We start from the raw sequence: 24,812 nt of genomic DNA, 5'->3' as shown, positions 1-24,812 counted from the left end.
TCCAACATAAGGATGGATGGGAGGGTCCAAGGACAATTCCATCTTGCACTACCTTTCATTTCTGTCACTGCTGTGTGGCAATGTTTCATAGATGTGCTTTAAACTGCGGTGTCTGTGCCACTGCTCTGTCGCTAACCAGCCAGCTCACTGCAGCCTTTGGCCAATATTGGTGAAAACAATATTGTGAGCTGTGAGGTGGTCTAAATAGACTGTAAATGACTGGAAATTAATGTTATTGATGTTAATAATTAGGGACAAAAAAGCCCAAATTATGTGATTTTAGCTTTTTTTGTACATTTTTGTAAAAAAATCTAAATCCAAATCCAAAACCACAGCGATTTGGCAAATCCAAAGCCGGACGACAAATCAGAGCCATTCCAAATCCAACAAAAATGGTCTGGCACTCATCTCTACATTGGACATCCTGAAAGCCTGCTCCAGTTTCCTCACAATGGACATCCTGAAAGCCTGCTCCAGTGTTCCTACATTGGACATCCTGAAAACCTGCACCTGCCCTTGTGTTCCAGCATACTGTAAAAACCACAACCCTGCACCCGGCCTTTTCTTCCTGCATACTGGCAATCCCATAAACCTGCACCTGTCTTTGTGTTATAGTATTCTGGTAATCCTGAATGATTGTACCTGCACACCCACTCAAAGTATATCTTGAAAACTGTATCCTGCTCCAGTGGCTAAACCACTCCTGCACAGCTAACGCTGCTCCTATTATCTGCAATTCAGTCGTGAAATCCTCTATACTGCAGCAGCTCACCTCCTCACTCTCTATTGGTCTGCTGAAGAACAGCATCATTGGGCCATCCAGCTTCTACAATACACCAGTACCCTCAGGTAGCTCAAGAAGTCCTGACCCGGATCCCAATCCTCTTAGTGCTGTGATCTAACTTCCCCACTGCCCGAGTGATACAAGATAAAGAAGCACTGACTCATTAAGCAATGTCTATGTCTAAATGACAGAAAAATTACATGTCTAGCTGAGAATAAACCTCTCATTTGCTGCAGTTATAGTATTGTAATTACTTTAGTGATACATAGCAGGGGCGTGACTAGACATAGGGGGGCGCCATAGCAAAATTAGGTGCAGGGACATAGCAATCGCACCCCCTGCATCTCCATACACCTATGATACACAGGTTTTTTTTTTTTTACTATTACTGTCCAAACTGGCTTTAATTGCCCTTTAAGGACAAGGAAGACATATCCCCGAGGAGATCTGGGAGGGGAGCCATATTGTTTGTGTGGACTGATGCTGAATCCCTTATTTGTCCCTGGCTGCCTTCCATAACTGAGCTGTAATGGCGGGAAGCAGTCGGGAAGCCGATGGACAAAATCCCGACCGTCGGCTTCCCGACTGTCTAATCCCGGCAAGGGGTTAAATGACAGGGGTCGATATCCGGAAGCCTGTCATTTTGCCTACGACGGGAGCCCGACACCCGCGCTGGGTGCGGACAGACGCGGGGGGTAGGTTTAGGGATCCCAGGGGGGATTTAGGGTTAGGCACCCCCCCGGGAGGTTAGGTTTAGGCTAGGGAAAGGGGGGGTTATGGTTAGGCACCCCGGGGGGGAGGTTAGGGTTAGGCACCCCCTGGGGGACTTAGGTTTAGGTAAACCTACTTACCTATCCATGATCGGAATTTCCAGCGCTGTCGGGCTTCCGCTGCGTCGCACTCTGCTCCTGTCGGGCTGCCGCTGACGGGAATCATACCCATTCCCCTCAACTATATACAACCTCAACCTTGTACAAAACAATAGCCCAGCCTGCTCCAAGGTGGCGGGGAAGGGGGGGTTAGGTTTAGGCTTAGAGGGGGGATTAGGGTTAGGCACTTGGGGAGGAGGTTAGGGTTAGGCACCCCTAAGGGAGGGTTAGGGGGTAGAATTAGGTTAGTAAATACTTACATTTGACGAACGGGATTTCCTCCTCTGCAGGGATGCCGCTGTCGGGATTAGAGCCGCCGGCCGTCAGGAAATCGTATGTATTCCGTAATGGCAGCCAGTTATCAGCATCAGTCCGCAGAAACAAGCCTGGCCGCGGCGGCAACCTCTCTTGGGTGGGTGCGCTGGATGGTGTGTACTGAGGGAGTGAGGTATTGGTTGAGGTGCGTTCATTCGCTGCTGGGGAGGGGGGTTCCAGTAGGTGCCTCGGGGATGAATTGAGAGCTGCTGTGTACTGGGGTGTATGCTGGGTGATGTGCACTGATGAGGCGATGGCTGGGGTGGGAATGGATGGAGTGGTGCTCTGTACTGGGGGCAGGGGGTCTGCTGATGCGCTGCATTCTGGGTATACCCGGACGCCAGGCCAGACAGCCGAGAACATAGCACTCGTCAGTGCAAGATAACAACTGCAGCAGGTCAGAGAAATCATGTCTACTATGCTGCTGGGAGTCTGTTTCCAGCAGTGTTGCGGACATGTAGTATGCTGCGACCTTGCCGGTCAGTGAAGAGTCCAGAGGCAAGGTAAGGGGCATAGTAGTCGCTGCATGAAGCCGTGGCAATTTTATTGATGGGGCCCCCACAACTTAGTTGCCCTGGGGCCCCCACAAGCCTTAATCCGTGTGCAGGGCTTGGCTCTCTGTCACTGAGTCTTCATTTTGGTGTCACCCCCTCGGAGAGTGACACCCGGTGCCGTCTGCACCCCCTAGTGATGCCACTGCCTTAAGCAAAGAACATTTGTGTAGTCCTTTTCTTTAAACTGCATTTAACAAATAGTTTTCATTTAGTTTGTAACTAAGTTTTTCTATTTTATTTATCAGGGCCGGACTGGGACTAAAAATAGGACCTGGCATTGAAAGCACAAAGGTCCACCTCGTGGCAGCATCTGGCTCCTGGCATGACTCCTCCCCTTACTATTACTGGCTCCTCCCACTTATTAGTCTATGTTCTTACAAATATAATTAATATTAGAACAACATACATGTGTACATTATTCTCTTTATTTAAATACACACAACAGAACACATCCCGCAGCGGATTCAAATGAGTTATAGTCAGACATTGGTATTTGGTTGGTTTTGTTATGTAAAGCTGGCACTACATTGGTGTAGGTCACACACAAAGAAAAGGTAAAGCATTTTCTCAATTAACTAAGCCCTATCTTAGCAGTTGTAGAGGATTAGATTTCGTTCACTGTAGGATTTTTTTTTTTAGGGCAGGGGGTGCTGAACACAGAGGATGGTACATCTATGCACACCGAAGTAGAGCCGTAACTACTTATTTATATATGTTTTTTTTCCAAGTATATAACAGTTATATAATGGAGGTAAGGTACAATCAGGGAGATTGCTAGACTCTTCAGGGAGTTAGGGAGATTGCTACTATTTCAGGGAGTCATAGGTAGGATGATGGGGCACTGTCTGTTTCATCTGCACTAGGCCCACACTTTCTGATGGCAGCACTGCTGACTCTTGAGCCCACCTGGCTTCTCTGCTGTACATTAACTTTTGTGCCAGTCAACCTTGACCCTTCATGTTATGTCTTGGTGACATCTTTAATGTCTATACGTGCACGACTTGTCTGCTTGGGATGTAGTTATGAGACTGGCATCCGCGATGCTGCTGGACTAAACCCCGACAAGGGACTTCTATCTTAATCCCGACGCCGGAATACAAAAGGTTAGGTATTGGGGGGGGGAGGCTAAGGTTAGGCACCCCTAGGGGGAATGGTTAGGGCTAGGCACCAGTGGGGGGGGAGGGGTTAGGCATGAAGGGTGGAGACTTAGGTTTAGGCCCTAACGGGGAGTGTTAGGGTGCAGGGTAATGAGGGTTTGGCTACAAAAATGGAAGGTTAGGGGGAGAAGGTAGGAGGGTAAGTATACTTACCAGACCCGTCAGGATACCAACCATCGGGATGCCGCTGTCGGTATTGTGACAGGAGGCATCCCAACAACCGGCATAACATACTGATACCGTCTGCTTCTACGTGTCCTTTATATACTACCCAGATATTTGATATGCTTTACGGTAAAACACATAAAATATCTGGGTGGTATATATGGTAAAGCCTTTAGCATAGCTGCTCCATATGTTCCCCATGTTATTTGTGTTTCCATAGACTACATGCGTCCTATGTGTATTGTATGCTATTGTTCTGTGCTTGCACATGCATGTCACAGCATTAGAATTGTTCCCTTAGCTCTCGAGCCCTGTGACTTCTATAGAGTTCCCCGCTCCTTCACCTCCCTCCTCTCCTCCTAGTGCACACATGCTGTATATAACAAAGCAGCAATAGCAGCCAGCAGCACTGCGAGAGACGGGGGCTGTGATAAGTCACATCACAGATGACAATCGCAAATCAGTGTATGGACTATAAAGTCGGTGTAATAAATAGTGTGAGAGCGCGACTGCCCCGGCCACCGCCTCAGTAGTCTGGAGCTGCACCACCCAGCCTGGCTCCGGGACCTGCGGGCTGCGCCGCTGAGAGACAGCAGCAGGGGACAGCAGAGAGCCGGCAATAAGGCGCCGACAAGGAGGACAGGAAGAGGCGGCTGCACGTCTTACTTACTACTTCCATCCTCCACACCCTCTTCCTGCTACCCCTGTGTGTGATGCCGCTGCCCCGGAGTGATGCCCCTGTGCTGAGCCCCCTGTTTCTGCCCGCGGGGGGCATGTGCCCGGCCGGCTGTGTGTGAGTGGCAGCGAGCGCTCCCTCCCCTCTGCTCAGGCGCACAGTACCGTTGCCAACTCCCGACTACTTCCCGCAGCTGGATCCCCCCTGTACCGTACAGTGCACCAGCCAGGGGAACCCCCCCGCACTGCCCGGAGACTGGGCAGCATAGCATCTAGCAGCCTGTGGGACCCGAAGGGCAAAATATGGCGTCTTATGTGGATAATAGTTTCAGACAGGCTGTGATGAAGCCCCCGGCTGACAGGAGCCCCCAGGTATGATACACAGAGGAGTGTGTGCTGTGTGCCAGCTGTGACTGTCACCTTTCTGTGGGAAGTTACCTGGCACCTTCTGTAGCATCAATGGGCACAACTTTATACCTGTTTGGATTATGGGAAGACTTTTGCCTGTAGTAACATGGGATAGGAGGACTTCAGCATTTGTCAGTGTATATAATAGTGACATACTTCATAGTCAGTGCCCACAGCTCAGATCCAAGCCTGGCTGCTCTTGTTATGGGGTGCCCACCATAATTGGTCTTGTGAAATGAGATGATCTTTAAATGAAGACCTAGTAGCATTGTGTGTAGTTTTGGGATACCTGTCCTGATCTTTCCTATATAATTGGTTTTATCTGGATAATGGGAATCTGCAATTCTCTTAGGCTGACCTGCAAGGGATCCTGAGTTCTCCCAACAACAAGCCATTGTCAATTGTTTCCTCTAACCTCATCAAACTCCTACCTGATATACAGGGTAACACTGCATGAGGTCATTATAGCAGGAGTGTGGGCACATAGCAATACAATGTGCCCTTCTTCTGCATGTGTATATAGCCACAACAGAGGTTAGGTGTGTCATTTCTATTCATTAAGACTAGTGTAGTGTTTGGCAGAGATTGGCGTTTGCAGGGCTATATGTTGGCTATTTGTGCTTATCTAAGGAAATGCATTTGTTCTGCTGAGCAGTGTGAGAATGAGACTTTGAATGACATCACGTTCTCTGGGTTCTGTGACAATTCAACTTTTATTTTGTGTGATTTCAGTACTTCCTACCATAGTTTTTAGTTAATGCACAATTAATTTCACCCATTTCTGGATACAAAAAGAACTGTATTTCTTACCCGAAGGGCTTGTCTGCAAGTGAAACCTTGCAGTTCACAGCACATAAATCTAATTATACACACTTTATCTAGAAAAACAGTGGATAGGAGAATGCTAGTGAGCATCAAGCTGTTGTCTGGGTCTTGCCTGTGGTGTTGAATATAAATGCATAAGAATAAAATAGGCTAATATATCATGAGCTGTGCATAGTGGTGTCTACTCGTGTGTTTGTGCATATATTTTCAAGTTTTGGTTCGATAAGCCTCTGGGACCATTGGGGGTCTTTCAGACCCGCTCGTGGGCGGCAGTACGCTCGCAAGCGGCTTGTGGCAGGGAGACCCTACCGCAGGGTCTCTGTCGCAAGTCCGATGGTCAAGACCATCGCGACCATCTTTTTGGCCCCTCGCATATGCTGTTGGTGGTCACCCACAGCTATACGAGCGGCCAGGAGGCCGCTCCATTTTCATGGAGGAGGGCCCTGATTCAGAGCGAGCGCTCTGGTCAGAGCGTTCAGCTCTGAATCAGGCCCATTGTACGCATTGAGAGACCTTATCTATTTATGGGAGATCAGTAAGACACACTTGTATAACTGTGGAGTCGAGCCTGGCACAGATGCTTAAGTTATGGTCACAGATAAGCTGGCTGTGGTATATGCACGCTTATTTTCCCACATCTTATCAGTATAATTTCCTCTTAAGATTTGTTTGCACAATTCATTTTCCTTATCAGTGAAAGTTTTCTTTAAGGCACAAATTCTTCAGTGACTAAAATATTCAGTATGACAGTCAGCCTGATGCATTAACAGTAGTGCCCACCTTTATCATATCAAAAGTTTTACCTCAGAAGCTCATTTTCTAATGACTAAATCGTTAGCTAAAACATTTTCTTATATTACCACTGTTGAATATTTGTACTTATTTTCCTGGCATTACTTAATTATTTTTTTTTGTGTTTGTCCGAACCAGTATTTTGTGTATGTTGGAATATTAGTCTAAAGGCTCATACACACTAGACGATGTGTGTGATAAGCGATATTGGATTCGGCGGGGTTGCCGCCCACTGTAAGTGTATACAGTCGGCCACGACGAACGACGGCGGGGTGGAGGGGGGGAGCGGTCATTCTGCATTTGGCGCATGGCATCGCTAACGATATCCCCAGATTGAACTGTATATTCAGTTGACAGGGGATATCGTTATCGTCCCACAGGAGCGTGCATTGTTGATCGTACAGTGCATACACACTGGAGGATATGAACAATATATCGTTGAACAATGTCGTTAACATCGTTCACTTTTATCGTCCAGTGCGTACGGCCCTTAACAATGTTGATGTTCCCTAGGACTTAAGCTGACTACACACTATACAATATATTGGCCATTCTTGCGATGTTTGATGACTTGGTTGGTCGCATCTTCCCATCTGATGTGCTGCACATCAGATGGGGCAATGCCACAATGACGCAGTGTTGTTACATTAAGCATGTAGCGATATATATTGCGTTATTGTAAATTGGATTGTGTATTGTTTACGGTGATTAGATATATGGTTACATCACATCGTCGCGTCACTGGTTCGGCACACCGTTGCGGTGTGTGCCCAGCTGTAGGCAGGAGAAAGAAGCACATAGTACAGTTTTTGTATATCTGCTTTCACATGACAGTCACCAAATCAGGAAGATCCATCTGTTTGACCCCTAGTTAAGTCACCTGGATATTTAAAACTTGGACTGCTAGATGCCTTTGAGAACCACATTTTGGAACCAGTGAGATATGAGAATGGAGCCATTGCTTCCAATACACCATACCCACTTTCATTTGGGCCTGTGGTTGGAAGCAGTGCGCAATGGGCCTGATTCAGCAAGGATCGTGATTGCACACGCAATTGGCCGATTGTTGCTTACTGCTCATGCATATGCATCACAGTGTACGTGCGCGAGTACTCCACTGTGATCGGGACTGCGATCGCAGTGACTATGCAGACCATAACAGAGTGATTGTCAGGAAGTGACTGTTTGGGGGGAGGTGACAGGGGGAGGGTTGGCGAAACACCGGTTTTACAGTGCGTTTGTACGCCGTTGCAGGGGCGTGCATAAATTAGAGATTATGATGCCATACGCAGCTTGGGCTTGCACTGTGTGCGATGAGGTTAGCAATCCCTGAATAAGGTCAGGTCTTGTGCAAGTGTGCGTGAGGCTTCGATTGTACTCGATTTTCCGATGGTTTGCTAAGTATCACGGCTGTGTGTAAGGTAAGGTGGGCATCCTTATGTTGTGCTGCGATGGCATAGCGATCGCAGAGGATTAGGATAACTACTCCATCTGTGTCACACCTGTTTGTCTGCCCCTCCCCTTTAGAATGTAAGCTCTTACGAGCAGGGCCCTCTACCCTTGTGCTTCTCCTTACTTTACTTTTATCCACTAGGGCACCTAACACTTGGTTGCTTATGCTCTGTTGCTTATCTGGGTGTTATGGTTCTAATGTAGCAATGTATATTATCCTTGTCCTGTATTGTATTGTACTGGAAGTCACTGGTCAACCTATTTGTTTATGTACTTTGTAAGGTGCTGCGAAACACTTTTGGTGCCATATAAATGATGATGATAATATTCTTCGCAGTGAGACTGCGTACGTAATCGCTATTGCAATCGCAGTTGCGATCCGTACTGAATCAGGCCCAATGTTCGCAATTTATTTACTTGTGTCCTATATTGATAAACTGCAAGTGTGAGCAGATTTGACATGCCATGTCACTGGTCATTTCCTACTTTCAGTGGGTAACCACCTTTGACCACTCCACAAAGAAATACATTTTTGTTATATTTACTGCTACAGTCTGTGTTTTACCTTCTATATCAGTCCTATAGAAGTGGCACTAGCACTTTTGTACTACAAATTCCCTATGTATTATACTGGCCATATACTACACCAGAGGTTCCCAAACTCTGTCCTCAAGGCACCATTACAGTCCAAGTTTTAAGGATATCTGTGTTTGACCTCATTTGACTTAATTGGTACCTCAGTCAATTTGATTTAACCACCTGTGCTCAACCATGGATATATATATAAAACCTGAACTGTTGGGGTGCCTTGAGGACCGCGTTTGGGAACCTTTGTACTACACCAGTGGTTCCCAAACTTTTTTGTATCGCGGCGCCCTAGTGCATCAGAATTGTTTTCACGGCACCACTAAGCCAAAAGTTTTATTGAGAAAATCTAAAAAAATGTAGTAAAGTGAAGTAAATAGTGTTTAGCTTTCATCCTTGGGCTCAGTTATGTGTTGGTGGACAGGTTTGCACTTCTGTTTGTTCACATATTTACATTACATTGACCATAAATAATTTGATTTGGTGCTGGACCACCAACCGGAGGCACCCCAGGATGCCACGGCGCACAGTTTGGGAACCACTGTACTACACTATTAACTGAGATGAACCGACCAACGGGGGGGTTGGTCGGTTCGGGGGGCGGGGAGCGATGTAACAGTGTTGTGTGCCTCTATACACTGAATAATGCATGTGCAGGATCAGAACTCTTCTGAATTAAATTGCCAGAACGATGGCCTGGACAATCAAACATGTTTGAAAATCAAATCTAATGATGTTGCTGTTTTCAGTGATGAACAATTATCAGTTATGTACAAATGCTGAACAATAATTGTTAAAAAATGTGCATCAGCCGGTTTGGAATGGTTCTCATTCAGTGTATGGCCAGCTTAAAAGTAACACGTATTGCTAGCAGTCTCGTTAAGGCCTTATAGCTGCTGCCATTTATTTTGTGTAAAAATAAAAAAAATGCAAATAATAATGTCTCTAAACTTGCATTTCAAACATAATGCCTCAATGGGCTCTGCTATGTGGTGGAAATTCCCTGTCATGTGCGATACAAGCTTCAGTGTAACACTAAACTCACTTGTTCCTTATTAATGTGGAAAGTTATTTAATATAAACATTAAATACATTAGGGGCCTATTTAACAATGTATACATTCCCCCCCCCCCATGTTAAGTATAATTTCTTTTATCAGAAATGTCAGTCGGTACACCTAAGCTTCTTAAGCCTTGGTACAGACTGCAGTCCCCATTGAGAGTCATGGGGTCTGCAGTATATTAAATTAGTTTACCAAATGCAGGATAGTATTAATTCTAGCACCCTGCACCTGTCACAACCCGTGCAGTTCCTCTTTCCTTCCTGGGGCGTCGCTCTCTGCTCTGGTGCTTCTAGCGCACACTGGTCTGTATATCAGCAGCTTGTTGAATCAGTTGAGTGTGCTATAAACACCAGAGCACAGAGAGCGACACCCCAGGTAGGAAAGAGGAACTGCACGGGTTGTGACAGGTGCAGGGTGCTAGAATGAACACTACAGGAGATATCATCTCTGATATCTTCTCATTAGGCTTTTTATTTTTTTTACATAGCACTGATAATAAAATCTCCCTAAAATATGTGGAAATTACAGTTTGTGTATGGTATAAGGCTTGATAAATAGACCCTATATAGTAGGGGTAGGCAGTCCTTTGCACTAATGCCACAAGGTGACCCTCAAGGAAGTTGCACCCCTGGCTTGTTTAATTCCTAATATGAGTGCTGCAATGCTTCTCCTCTCCTGCTCCCTCCCTTACAGAGGAAATATTTTTGGCTGACTAACCCCTCTCCAAACTGGAGAACCCAATCGTGGCCTGCATGTCCATTGATGCAGTGCCTCTGATGAGCACACCCTGCCACGATTAGTCCTGCTCACAGTCAAATAACAATATAAAATTCTGAGTCATGTCTTCATCTACAGGCTACAAATTATCAACCTAACCTGAGCAAACTAGCTTCAGGAAAGAGGTTAGAGAAGCCACTGATGTATGTATATGTTGTAATGGTGGTGGCACTCCGGAAACCTTTTTGGATTTGGAATGTTGAATGAATGGCACCCAAAGAAAAATCTTTGCCTACCTAGCCATATAGCATTATGTTCTGTTACTATATATGAATACAGTAAATATATATGGTAGTGCTCCCGCTAGGCTGTTTAGGGGTGCGCCACGTCCTGCCCGAGTTCAAAAGGGCAGAATGCACCCTGGCCTTTTGGCAGCGCCTCGCTAAAACAACCTGCCGGGTGCCGGAAAATTGCGGTGTAGCATGTGCCCGGTATCTTTTCACCGAGAATGGAGAGCTTGGGCGCAGCTGGGCGTGTCCCCAACAGTGATGAAAAGGGTGCACGTCTTAGACATGCCCCCTTCTCTAGTGGCCACGCCCCATTTTTCGGGTACACACACTAGAGTGTACTTTCTTTGGGTCCGCCGAGTGAACACTATATGAAATGGTGAATAACCCCTTCTATTCAATGTTTTCTCTGGGATAAAAAGGGATATTAGTGCTTCTGCAAAATGTATGAAAAGATAGACCGTGGCGAAATCATAGATTTCTCCAGTGCCGCCTTCAGTTTCTGTTAATAATGCAGCAACCATAGCCAGCTGTGGAGGCAAAGCATTATGAGCACTTATTAAGAGATGAAAAGCTGAGCTTAGCAATGTGTTACTGGGAAAGTAACACATAGGACCTGATTCAGACACAGTCAGTAAGTTGTGCTCGCTCGCTCTGAGCGATTTTTGCCCATCTGCGCATGCGTATAATTCGCAGTGCGCGTGTGCAAGCCAGTCTTTGCGATCTGTTTTTAGTTGCACGTAAGCCATCAGGTCGCTACTTTGAGTGACAGATAGCGCCTTTTGTGGGTGGTAACAGGAGAAGGTGCTTGTAAATGGGGAAGTGGTGTTGCGGACGCAGGCATGTCAGGCCGCCAAAATGCTGTTTACGGGGCGTGCATAATTAGCAAAGTGGCATCATTGTACACGTCACCTGCATGTATTTCAGCCCACACTGATCGCTGTGCTTGTGGCGGGTTAAGGCAACTTCAAGGGCTGTGAGCAGCTCCGATGGCTCTCAATGTTCCTGATTAATCCTACAGTTCCCGGAGACGACGTGTGTTGCGAGTGGCAAGGGGGCGTCTTTATACACTTGAGAGCGCACTTTGCCGTGGCACGCTAAGATATAGAGGGCATCCTTACGCGATGCAGTGCGAGCACTTCATTTAAATATCCGGCCCTTTTTTGACAGCGAGCGGCCGCAACTTGCGATCAGTTCTGAATGAGCTCCATGGTGCCATCTTAGATGGTGCTGTTGTCACTTACCAGTCATGATCCTCATGCATGTGTCTCCCTCTGAAAGATCTCACTGTTTTGCAAGATCTCACGCATGTGCTGCATGGCCTCCTGGAGTCATTTTATATTGCATCAATACTAGGCAGGCAGGATCGTCAGAGGGGTGAGTTAATGGAACGCCTGGCGACTCACTTTTCCATTAATCTCGGTGCTAAGACATCCTGCAGCTCTGCAGTAAGCGCTGATACATAATGTCTCAGTGCTGAGAAAAAGGACAATTTGTTTCATTGATCCCTAAATTATGTGTGCATGAACATTTAGACTTTGTTTTACTTATATGCAAACATAAATCTGCATGTATTTGCAAATCAGTGGTGTCCTAGACTTACAATATTTAGTAAAAGTAAACTTCAATGTTAAAATATTTGTCGAATATCTATATATTGTGTTGCCTAACATTATGAGACAAGGAATGTAATTTGTAATAATAGGGAGTAAATATTTATATTCTGCCAATATTTAGTAGCACTGTGTAAACAGCTTTGTGCTTCTAAAAAGTCACAATGCTTTAAATAGCTTTTTCATGCTCTCTAAGAAATAAATGGATTCCAAAAGTGCATTCCTCTCTGAGGATTATGGAAACTTTTAAACCATAAATAATATATAAGTTCACTCTTAATTATCTGACAACATAGAAAGTGGAACACTAATGAAGACATCTAGAATCATAATATAGATAGTTATAGTATATGCAGGGAATCATGCAAATGTGTTATATTAGCACAGGACGAAGTTTGGCTCAGGTTTCCAGCCAGACAGCACCTGTTATGCAATTGAGTAACTTTTCGTTTCTAATGGAATTACTGATGTTCTCTATTTCATTCTAATTTCCCAACAGACCAGAGCAGGTAGACCACTACTTCCCCTCACGACTATTATACCCCCAGGATTTGGAACACGTTTCAAACACGGATCAGAACTGGGACAGACCCCTTTTACACCTCGACACACTGGAGCCGGGTCAGCACTCGGGCGGCATGATCCCGGTCATTGTGACCCGGATTGCGCCGTTTACACTGCAAGGTGACACGGGAACAACCTTATGGTCAAGCCTGCAAACTACCCGAGTTGGATCCCCGGGTCCCTGGACCCGGGTGGATCCATTTACACTGACAAAAATCCCGGGTTGATGCGTGTTCACGTGCATCATTCCGGATTTTAAGTCTGTGTAAAAGGGGTATTACACTGCGCCTCATATCAGTCATACTGTTCCAACATCAGTTGTAAGATGGCGGGGCTGGCGGAGACATGGTCAAACATTGAGGTGCGTAACGTGATCAGATTTCTGTGTCTAAGGGGCACATCAGTAGATGAAATTCATGGCCTCTTTGTGTTTTGTACCCTAAACACCGTTTTCTTAGTAGCTACACTTCTGGAAGCCTTATGTACGCATATAAATGCACCTTTATATAACACATTTTTATTTCACGGCTAGTGAGGCACCTTTTGCTAGTCCTGAAATAAAATGAACGATGTATGTTATTTGCACTTGTTGGACAATGGACTATCAGACCCCCCCTCCCACCCTTAACCCCTAATTTCTCTGAACCTGGTCTTGATGCCGCCTTGGTACAGGAGGGCCCCACACGCTCACAGCCAGCTGCTGAAAAGTATCCCTGCATCTGCTGAATGAAAGAGGAGCCTTTCTCTGTTTCTTTGTGTTTCTTAAACGTGGCCTGAAGCTCATTGCTGTGATAGACAGAAGGGAAACACTGTTACTTGCCATTTCTTCTTTCTGCATTTGTGCTCTCACTGGAGTTCAATTGAGGGGAAAAAATACAGCAGAAAGGGCATATCTACCTTTAATTATTTGCCCAAATTTATTTCCTGAACGCTTTGCTTAGCAAAGCAAGGATTGACCTGTACGATGTGTTTTCAGGTTACCTATCCGAGATAGTATGTTGAGTATGGTACCTAAAGCATAAAAAAATTTAAGGCGTCACATTGATGCTTTCATGCTGGCTCCTTCCAGCTTCAGAAATGCTCATCCTTAAGTTTTGTAGCCTTTTAAATGCAACTGCAAAGTGCTGCACTAATAATAAGTTCTTAAAATGCACAATGACATGGTCTGCCTCAAATCTAATGCATCTCACTTGGAAGTCACTTGTGTCAGAGTTTTTTTAATTTAAATATTATTTATTTATTCAAGACAGCTACGCAAAACCCATGTGTTCAGGTGCTAATACATAATAATAAAGCTGCATACACACACTATGATTTTGTAAATTGACGATTTTAGTAAACGATTTTCGTTAATTTTTTCAAGGGAAAAATGAACGAAAATCGTTTACTAAAATCGTTCATTTACTAAATGTAATGAATGATTTTTTTGAACTACAAACGATTTTTGCATATTCCCTTAATGAAAATCGTTGAGTTGGTCAGTCTGACTGAACTACAAACGTGAACGCGCATGAACGATCATCGTTCATCGTTTTAACTTAGAAAGTGAACGATTTTTTCAACGATAAATTATATCGTTAACGATAATTGTTCAAAAATTCGTTGTGTGTATGCACCTTTACAAATAACTATATGGTGTTAGATAAATATTACTTAAAATAAAAATTACAAATCGTAAAAACAGCTGCAGCAACTAATAATGAGTCCATGGACACTCGCTAATACACCTTTCAAACCAGAAAAATAGTCAAAATGGTATACAGTAAGATGCTGTGCTAATAAAAATGCAAATGATGATATTGGCATGGCCGAATAATTTAATTAAGACACGTATAATTGTAATTTCTAAACTCCACATTTAACAACCAACACAATGTGTAATAAATATAATTTTCACATAAAATATCAATATATAAACACCTAAACAGTCCTAATGACCGCTGTATGATAGTTTTAATAATAAATATGTTGAAATCTCTATCTGTGTGCACAGTAAATGCTGTCCTAATAAAAGCCACAAATGTAGAAATAAGTTTTCTGTATTTGGAAAGATTAGACATTATGTCTTAAATGTGCAGTGAAAAAGTGGTCATGTCATGTGACACCATTCAAATGACTGCTTAGGTGTATATAGAATCTGTTTAAGCCATTAAAACCAGGAATGTCACTACTACTAATTTGTTCCACTGGCTACACACAGACATTTACTACATTGCTGTGGCTAGGTGACCAACTAGCTACTAATGTCCTGGGTAACTAGTGATATAACGTGTTACTGACATGCTGGCAGTGCTATGGAGTATTCTTCAGATCAATCCCAGAATATTGCCTTAGTCTGCAATACTATATGTATGTGACAGGTACACCTTCAATTGTTTGCATGGCACTTTTTATTCTTCATAATCCATTTAAAGCATTAAACTGTAGGTTAAATAGGCTTACAGTTACATAATAACATACAACAGAACCATGGTGAATTGAAAACAAAATTCTCTTGGAAAAGCAATTGCGTAATGCAGCATAAGTTACTAGCAGGCATGGCTGAATTGAGAGCATGAATATCCATTTTATTAATCTGTGATTGCAAATTTGACAGTATCTATTTTAGGATCCAGTACATTATTTTTCTTCCTTGTGTTTTTTTGTTTTTTTTGCTGTACAACGAGAAACAAAAATGTGTCATGATGATTTCGACATTCCTTTGTATCTTTAATCTGTAATGTCCACAGTCCTCAAACATTAAAACGAAAATACATTGCATGTGACCATAATCCTGCTAATCTTCATTTGTAAACCTCTTTGTGATCCACTTGAGGTTGGGCACCTTTTGATGAATTATATATCCCATGATGCCTAGCTGCTAACAGGTTATAAACGGCTGTTGCTTTTGTGTTTGTTTGGGCTATTGACGTTGTTTTCCGGTCACATTTGTATGTGAATAAATAAAGTTCTGTCGCATGCTTTTAATTGCTAGGTTTGTTACCTAAAGTTTAGTGGAAGTCACCTGGTAATGTCGACACCATAATGTTGATATACAGTTTTCAGCCTAGCACTAATAGTTAACACAAAACTGTATTGTTGACATTCTGATGTTGACATGTTAAATGTCAACATTATGAACATGTTGACATTTCAGCCATATCGACATTTGTGAATGTCGACATTTTCCTTGTCAACCATATACATTTATGACTGTCCACATTCTGGTGTTTTATGTTAAAAAAAGACATGTCAATGTTTTCTGTGTCTTGGACTTCCGTTGTGTGCAGTGCTATTATAGATCTCCAAGAGTCAGCAGTTAGGTCCCATCTGGTGACAGCTGGATATATGCAATTACTTATGTTTGTTTAGATCAGCGGTAAAATGGGGGCATTTGGAAATCCTGGACAATTTTCACCAAAGTGACACAGAATTACAATGGGTGTATTACTATCAATAATCTCCAAGATCAATTAAAAACTGTCTGGGTTTCAATCGTTACAAGCTGAAAATGCAGTCATCTGGTGACCACTGTTGCGCTGTGTGTGTGTGTGTGTGGTCATAAGTGGACAAAATTATTGGATCTCCATGGGATCTGGCAATTCGACCTGGCAGCTGACCAACTCTTTCTAGATTGGCACCTAGTTGTGTGACTACATTAGATACAGATATGGCTGTTAAACAGCTGTGGCAAAAGGCCAGATATTACTTTTTGTGGAGAAGCCCTTAAGAGATTAGGACACCCCCACAGTCCATGCAGCCTGATTACTATGGCAAGGTACGCCTGGCTAGTGAAGATGTGGTTACTACGTGACTATCCAATCAGACTGCTCAAATATCACTGCGCAGTAACCGAAGACTAAGGGGTCTATTTATCAAGCAGTGAATAGTGGTGAAATGGACCAGTGGAGAAGTTGCCCATAGCAACCAATCAGCTTTGAAGTAGCATTTATCAAGTACAGTCTATAAAATAATAGGTAGGAGCTGATTGGTTGCTATGGGCAACTGCTCCACTTCTCCACACTTATCATTGCTTGATAAATAGACCAGTAAGTGGTGGACTGAGGTTGGGATATCACCCTGGTCTAAAGGGCCATCTAACATGGGCACTATGAGACCACTGCCACAGACCGAACATCTGGCAGCTACATTGCTGCATGTCTCCCTTACCCCCAATTACCGGACACAGTGAATAGAGTCAGGTAATTAAGGGTGAGAGAAATAGAGACAACAAACTGTTCAGCTATGCTGTACTTTTGGCAGACATTTCCGTGAAAGCTAATAGTAGACTAGGTTGTCAGTATTAACATCTGTAAAAAGATCAAGTAGGATAAGCAGTAAAAATGGCTTTAGGATTTTCCTTCATGGAGATGATTGGTTTATTTGTAGCAGCAATCGCTGCGTAAGCTATAGGAAAAGAGATGACAGCGTTCCTCACATGCAGTGTTTGGAGGCGGGTGGGGTTGGAATACCATTAAACATATGTGACAATTGCAGGAACAATAGTGGTCTCCAGGTTTGGGGAAATAACAGCACACAGTCTGTATATTACTTATTTGTTATAGTGTATTTTGGAAATGTATTTATGCTATTCAACTGTGTAGCCTCTTTAACGTGTTTTTGCTTTTTTGTCAACTTTGTATAGTTACAAAATGTCAGGTGAACTTGGTGTCTTCTTTTGCTTAGTGATACAAATGTTGAGGAGTCTGGTAATTTGTTGTAGTAAGTCATACAGGCCTACCAGTTACTGTATTTGTATATATAATTATTCAGTAATCCCCTTTTTACATGACAAGATGAAAATACAATGGCATGTACCAAATATTCACAAATAATCCTATAAGTGGCTAACAATTTATACATTCAATTCATGTTCCCCACTCTCACCCAGGGGTCTATTCACCAATGGTTATTTTACATAAAAAATGTGGAAACTATGATTTCCGCATTATTTAATGTAAATCCCCTATTCAGCAATGGGATAATGGAGAAGATAACGCAATTATCTTCTCCATTAATTCCCATATCACAGAGTACTGCACTGTAGGGATCAGCCATTGATCTCTACAGTGCTTTAACGCTTTTTGCTATTCAGCATAGCAAAAAGTGTTAAATTACTCGCAAAATCATTATTTTATATAACGCCATCTCAGAATGGCGTTATATGAAGAAAATGCATTAAATTTCACGGAAACTGCAGCATCCTGTAACACCGCCCAGTCTCAGTCCCTGCTTTACGGTGACCACCGGCAGGTAAGCCCAATTGGATTAAACCTGCCGAAAGTGAGTGATATGTGTATACAGGCTTTATATTAGCCTGTATACATTTATATTCATATGCTATTATATTTAAAATGTGTATATACATTTTAAATATAAAAGCACATAAATATACATGTATACAGACTAATCTAAAGCCTGTGTACACATGTCAATCTATTTGGACAAGCTGGAGTTGTACTTATTCGTCCGCGGTCACCGCAAAGCAGGGACGGAGACTGTTCCCGAGCGCATGACTGAGCAGGACCAGAAACAGAAGGGTTTGTTTTCGGAAACCTAAAACAATGCCTTCTGTAACATCACAGGGACAGCTTGTTACCGCCACCGCTGTCCCTGCATAAAATAATGCTGAATAGGGGCCATAAATATTTATAATTGATAAACAAAATTGTGATGATGTTGCCCGATAATAATCTGGGCAACATTGTCACTGTTGCTGAATAGACCCCACTTAATTTAATATGTTAATATTACTCAGTAAATGTGCAATATTTCCAATATTAGCGCAAAGCTTGTAATATCAGAGCGGATTCTGTCACTGCAGAGGTCACTACCGGCTCCATGTGATTTGTATACAGCTGAAGTTTGAGACGTGTCCTCCTTACAAGTGCTTATTATAGATGAGATAAATGACTATACACACTACAGCAAGAAATGACTAGAGAAAGTGTAATTTTATTGCATCATTTAGATAATATGTGTACTTTGCATATCTGGCATTGCTTTGTGGTCATGAGTTGTATATGGATAGTACTGGTGCTTATTTTGTAGATAAAAAGTGGAACTCAACAACTTGTGACTTATCCTAGGAGGACATTAAAATCTGTCTGTAAGCATTAAACACTGTGGGCACAAAAGTGCTGGAATGTCGTTACAGCACAATGTAGGCCCTGGATATTAAGTACCTTATACATCAGATGCCCGTTTCAATTATTCCCGTATCCAATCAGAACTGTTGGGCGAAACGACCGATCGGCGCCCATCGATCACTGATCTGTTGGGAAATCTGAGAAATTCTTCATGTAAAAAATTCCCTGATTTGATGAACATAATCATATATTGATCGTGATTGGCAAATCGGGGATATCCAACATGTTGGATTTTACAGATGACCCCACCTAACATCTGGGGATCAGGGAATTGGCCCAATCCCTCGCTGATGTATAACTTTATCATCCTTTGATATAATTATGGGGATAGTTAGTACAGTTCTTACTAATTCCTCTAAGAGGAAGGTACATGTAACAGTGTACAACAGTAACCAATCGTGTTCCAGCTAGGCTGTTTTAGCATGGCACTGCAACCTGCCCGATTTTAAAAGGGTAAAATGTGACCTGCCCTTTTAGCAGAGCCCCGCTAAAACAGCCTGTCCTGAGCCTTCCCCACCCATGGGCCACAGTGTCTTATGAGTGCGAAAAGGTGCGGGGACGATCACCGCCGAGTGACGACGCCATGCACACCCGCACGGCATCTATTCACAGTGAGGAGAGAGCTTTGGGGAAGCCCAGCATCCCCGTATGTGCTGGGCAGGCCCCCAAGTGAGATAAATTGGAGGCGTGTCACAAGGATATGCCCTCGGCTGCCCACACCTTTGCCGCATGCAGAGACGCCCTGCCCGCCGTCTAGGGGGGACACTAAACCAAGTAAAATGCTCAAAAAACAATCTTTAGGCTCATTCATAGTGACTTCTACCTTTAAGTGATCCTTTTCATTATTGGACTAGTCATTTCTGAGAATACTCTATAGAGCATGAACTGTAACACAAGTATGAAATATTAGTGTAACATTAAAGTAATTTGTTAAGCATAGAATGTGTACACACATATTAGAATCATGTTACAAAGTACAGCTATGTATAAAAAATTGTGTGTATATTATATGAAATTGATGAGCCCTTCCAACCATCCCCTCTCTAGAATTTGTGAATTGCTTTGCTTATTACTGCCAAATGCCAATTGGCTCTGTTATGACAAGGTAGGGTGGGTCTTAAATAGCCCTATTTGGTAGAAGGCTGTCTTTTCTGCTTGTAGCAGTCTATAATATGGCAAGATCAGCTCAACTTAGCAAAGATAAGTTACAGTGTAGGGTTGGGTATGAAATCCCGGCTGGCGGGATGCCGCTGGTCAGAATACCGACAGCCAGAATCCCGACACCCATAGAAAACAACGGTAAGTATTTTTCTATTCCCTAACCCTCCTTGCCTGGTGCCTAAACCTAACCTCCCCCTCCCCGCACCCTAATCCTAACACTACCTCCCCGGTGCATAACTCTCCCTCTAATGCCTAACCCTAACCTCCCCCTAACACCCTGATACTTACCTTCGGGATGCCGGCGGTTGGGATACTGGTGCAGGGATCCCGACCAAGAGCAGTATCAAAATCTTAAGTGTTCCTTTATAATGATCAATACATCACTTATACAGTACTGCGTTTGCATTCTGGCAGGGCATGACCTTTAGCATGACGGGAAGATGTATAAGTAATTGCTGCTACTTGTAATAGGCACTGTTACAATGTGCAGAAAACATTTCTGTACAAAGATTTATATTTATTCCTTTAAATCACATGAGAGAGCTTTACAGAAGGGGCTGGTGTCTCCATTCCTGCAATAACTGTATAAGGCAGCATTGCTGCACAGGGCTGTTTATCACTGTGGCTGTGTAGAGTTAATGCCTTGTGAGCTACAATGGGCTTGGCTTGAGGTTTTCTTGTAGTTCTGTGTGCCCTTATGTAAGATGATTGGATTTTGGTATAAATACTTTCCACTCTGTTGTGAAGTAGACTGTGTCTGCATTGTTGTAATGCTAAGCATAGTAACATTGTAGTTTTTGTATTAATAAATTGTCTTACTCAAGTGTATTTTAACTGCGGCGTGATGAAAAAGAAAACCTGAGTGTGTGTATATGTATATTTTATATCGCTCTGAAACATTCTTTCCTCTATCGGGACACTTGATATGAGACGGGGGAAAGGGTCATCCGGCCCGGGATGGGAGGTGTGGAGTATAACTGGTTCCTGCCTAATGGCTACAGATCAGGCAGCTTTAATCTTCACCCCAGTCCTCTTCTTTATCACCTGTGTTTACGCTACAACTATTCATGAGTTACTTTTAGAAAGAAAAAGGTAAGAAAAATGGTTCGGTGCACTAACACAGATTCAAAATGTATTCTAATAACATCATCTGAAAAAATATCGATAATAAAATGTAGCTTTTATTAGTTATTTTAAAATATAATGTACAGGTATTATGGCGAAATATTTAAAATAGTCTGTATAGAACAGATGTGAAAGAAAAAATAGATTGTGCAGTTAAAAACTCTTCCTGCTACTGCCGGTCATTACAAATAATGGTATATAGTACAATGACCTAATTGTCAATATCGTTGACCAGAGGATGTGTGTTTATTGTTAATTCTCATCAGTATCTCAGAGTGATTTTCTCTGTGGATATCTATTCATTATATAAACCACAATCGCTAATAACTGGTTTCCTTATTACTGCAAAATGCTACAGTGTCGCTATTACTTGCAGCTGTTGTATGTATCGTGTATAATTATCATACTCATAGACTGCGGGACGTCTTTTCTTAGTGGGCTACAATTATTGGTAACCTAATGTATTGCAAAAGCAGTGTGGATAATTTATCTCCAATAGTAACGCTGGAGATTTCCACACTGACAGTCTCTGCAGCTACAATGGTGTATATAAAATATGTGAATACGTTCAAAATATGCCTCTCCTGAAATTTCTCTTTCCTGAAAAGGATATGTTCTCTGGTAGGTGGCTTTTTGTTCCTACAGAATGCTACAATGTTGATGGTTTTTCTTAGAAGTCACATATATCATATATAAGTAGCAAAATTGTGGTCTGCGGAACGTGATGGTATGAACGGGCTGCAGTAACTGAAAACAATCTGTGTGTAGCACAACGTTATGATAACTTTGACATATATGTATATATGATGTAGTGATTCAAACACAGAAGATACAATACTAGGCATACAATTAGCGGTGACCGGCAGCACTCAGGGAACGGCGAGGCGCGTTTCGCCTGTGGCTGCTTTGTCAAGGCAGTGCAACCAGAGTGTATGTCCGGTAAGGTATTTATCCTAATCACTCTCCGTTTATTGGTCCGTTCGTATCTCTCAGTCACAGTAAAAGTCTGATTGGTTAAGTGACTCTGTATGTCTATTCGGAGCTAGTTAATCCGTTTGTCTCTCGTGTCTTAACGGTCCGTTTATGACGTCATAATAGGATCTAGAATTTTAAAAGTTTAATGGATTATGGTCATTAATATAATGGCAAATATTTAGTATGTACTATTAAATTAAATTGCAATCAGATCTTAAAAGTGTGTCCCCAAAAAATAGAATAAAGTGTCATGTTTAATGAAAAATATATAATCATTTGTTTAGATTAAATCATAGTACCAATCTAGCGTTCCCGCTAGGCTGTTTTAGCGGGGCGCGGCGCCCTGCCCTCCTTCTGGAGGGCAAAAAGCACCCTGCCCTCCAGAAGCAGGGCAAAAAGCGCCCTGCCCTCACACCCTGCGGGTGCCGTCTTCACCCGCGGGTCGCAGTGTCCCACGGGTGGAGAAATGTGCGGTGACCCGGTCACCGCCGGAGAATATGCGCCCGGCATCTATTCTCACTGTCTGCAGCGCTTGGGGGCTGCCCAGCATGTCCGTAAGTGCCGGGCAGGCCCCCAAGTATGACGAAAATGGGACGCGTCTTGTAGACATGCCCCCTTTTCATGGCCACGTCTCCTATACGGGCGCGCGCGCACAAAGTTGCCCTCTCTAGCTCCGGCGCTCTGCCTGCCGTCGGAGCTAGAGTGAACACTACCAATCTACTATATACCATTATTTGTAATGACCGGCAGTAGCAGGAAGAGTTTTTAACTACACAATCTATATTTTCTTTCACATCTGTTCTATACAGACTATTTTAGATATTTCGCCATAATAACCTGTACACTATAGTAAAATGTGCACGTATGCTGCTTTTGTATCCTGCTATTGAAGCAGCGCTTATGACGTCCTTATTATACACTGAAGCCCCTAGTAATCTACAGTAGATTAGACTACAATCATTTGTTGTATAAAGGGGGTCGTCCAGTTGTATACAACTTGATTCCCCCACTCCATGAGGTGAAGAAAACCAATAATATGTATTACCTTTGCTTCTGCAGTACTCTGTAAGGCGCTGCGGAACACTTGTGGCGCCATATAAATAAAGGATAATAATAATAATAATACTCTGCTGTAGATATTGTTTCTTGATGAAGAATGTCTTTATTTAGGTTTCTGATGTTTTTGGATAGGTCCAGGGCTGTTACTTTTAGCCCCTGGCTGGAGCCCACCTCTACCTGATATGGCACAGCAGCCTATCACCTGCTGTAGTGCCATAGATGCTCAATGAGCCGGTTGGGCTTCAAGAACACGAAAAACCGAGGAGTTCCACAGAGAGTTCTGGGAGGTGTCAGCAGATTTGAATAAAATGTCTTCCACTGATCTGTGATTGACGTATATGCAGCATATTGCAAAATTTATTTTAAAACACTAAAATTTTTTTTTTTGCATAACTGGGTTTTTTTTTTAAACTAAGTGATGGCTGATATTTAATTGTGAAACCTTTTTTGCATTTGCTTTTATTTTGATTTCCTTTATTTTCTTTGTGCTAGATTATATAGTCCATATCTAGTAATGTCAACTGAGCTTTTTGTTTAAAGTGAATGTAGTTGATTATGTAATGTTATCTTGTGTCTTGGTTATTTTGCTGTAGTGTGCATCGATCTCTGTTTAATTCCCAACCTATACTGTTTTTGTTATCTGTGTAATCAGAGTATAGTGTACAAGCATGTGTAAATTGCAGGTAGGTAATGGCAGGATAAATATGAGTGTATATTTACTTCATAGAATGAGTGTTTATTAAGACCACCATGTTCCCTATGATTCCTGTAAGCATCACAGAATGATTACCAGTACTCTGATGGAATGCTGTTTAGGTATATAAATATGGAAAGATCATATTTTACACCATGCGTAGGCAAAGTTTTCCTCTTTGGGTGCCAGATGTTCAATTACAAGCCAAAAAACATTCCAGAGTGCCACCGTGGTTACAACCTATACAAACTTTTAGAAAAGTAATAGATAGGTACTACAAATGTAGGTTGCTCTCCTGTCCTTTCTTTTTTGAAGCTAGTTTGCTCAGGTTAGGTTTATAATTTGTAGTCTGGAGATGGAACTTCAGAACTTTGTACTGTTACATGACTGTGAGTAGGGTGCACTCCGCAGAGGCCCTGGCTTCATTGAGTATGCAGGTCATGCTTTGGTTCTTTGGTTTGGTGGGCGTATAGTGTACCAGGTATCATCTGAGTTAAGGAGGTGGAAGCAGAGGGGAGGAGCACGCCGAGTGGCAACTGTATCTATCCCACAAGCGCCATTCAAAACCATCTTGACTGCCACCTTGTGGCACTAGTGCCAAGGATTGCCTACCCCTGTTTTAGACTATGAAATGGAGATTGACAAAACAAAATAATTTACACTTCAATTAATAAGTTTGTATTAAGTTAGTTGAGAGAAACAACTTGCACAATGTATCAGCTGATGCCAATATATGTGCATTTTGTTTTCGTTATCTTATGTTGTTGAAATATTGGGAGTGGACTCTGGGCTATATTCAGAGGTGGCCGTACTGTCTACGACATGCGCACGATGCACATGCGCAC

The 24,812-nt window shown here is 42.9% G+C and overlaps 1 protein-coding gene across 5 annotated transcripts in view; it reads left to right on the top strand.

Moving 5' to 3' along the window:
• Positions 1-4,356: 4,356 nt before the first annotated feature.
• Positions 4,357-24,812, top strand: part of RAPGEF2 (Rap guanine nucleotide exchange factor 2) — a 364,888-nt gene continuing 344,432 nt past the window's right edge. For 4 of the 5 annotated variants that reach the window (XM_088475300.1, XM_088475298.1, XM_088475299.1 and 1 more), the window contains exon 1: positions 4,358-4,891. In XM_088475300.1, coding sequence (XP_088331426.1) covers positions 4,823-4,891 — 69 coding nt within the window. In that variant the 5' untranslated portion in view covers positions 4,358-4,822. Of the gene's footprint in view, positions 4,892-24,812 lie in introns of all 5 variants that reach the window. The other variant, XM_088475296.1, reaches the window with a different exon arrangement.

This window comes from Taudactylus pleione, unplaced genomic scaffold (genome assembly GCF_031769625.1).
Source record: "Taudactylus pleione unplaced genomic scaffold, aTauple2 ptg000170l, whole genome shotgun sequence".
Classification (NCBI taxonomy): domain Eukaryota; kingdom Metazoa; phylum Chordata; class Amphibia; order Anura; family Myobatrachidae; genus Taudactylus; species Taudactylus pleione.
Note: the sequence above shows the minus strand (reverse complement) of the source record. Positions and strands in the feature narration are given on the sequence as shown.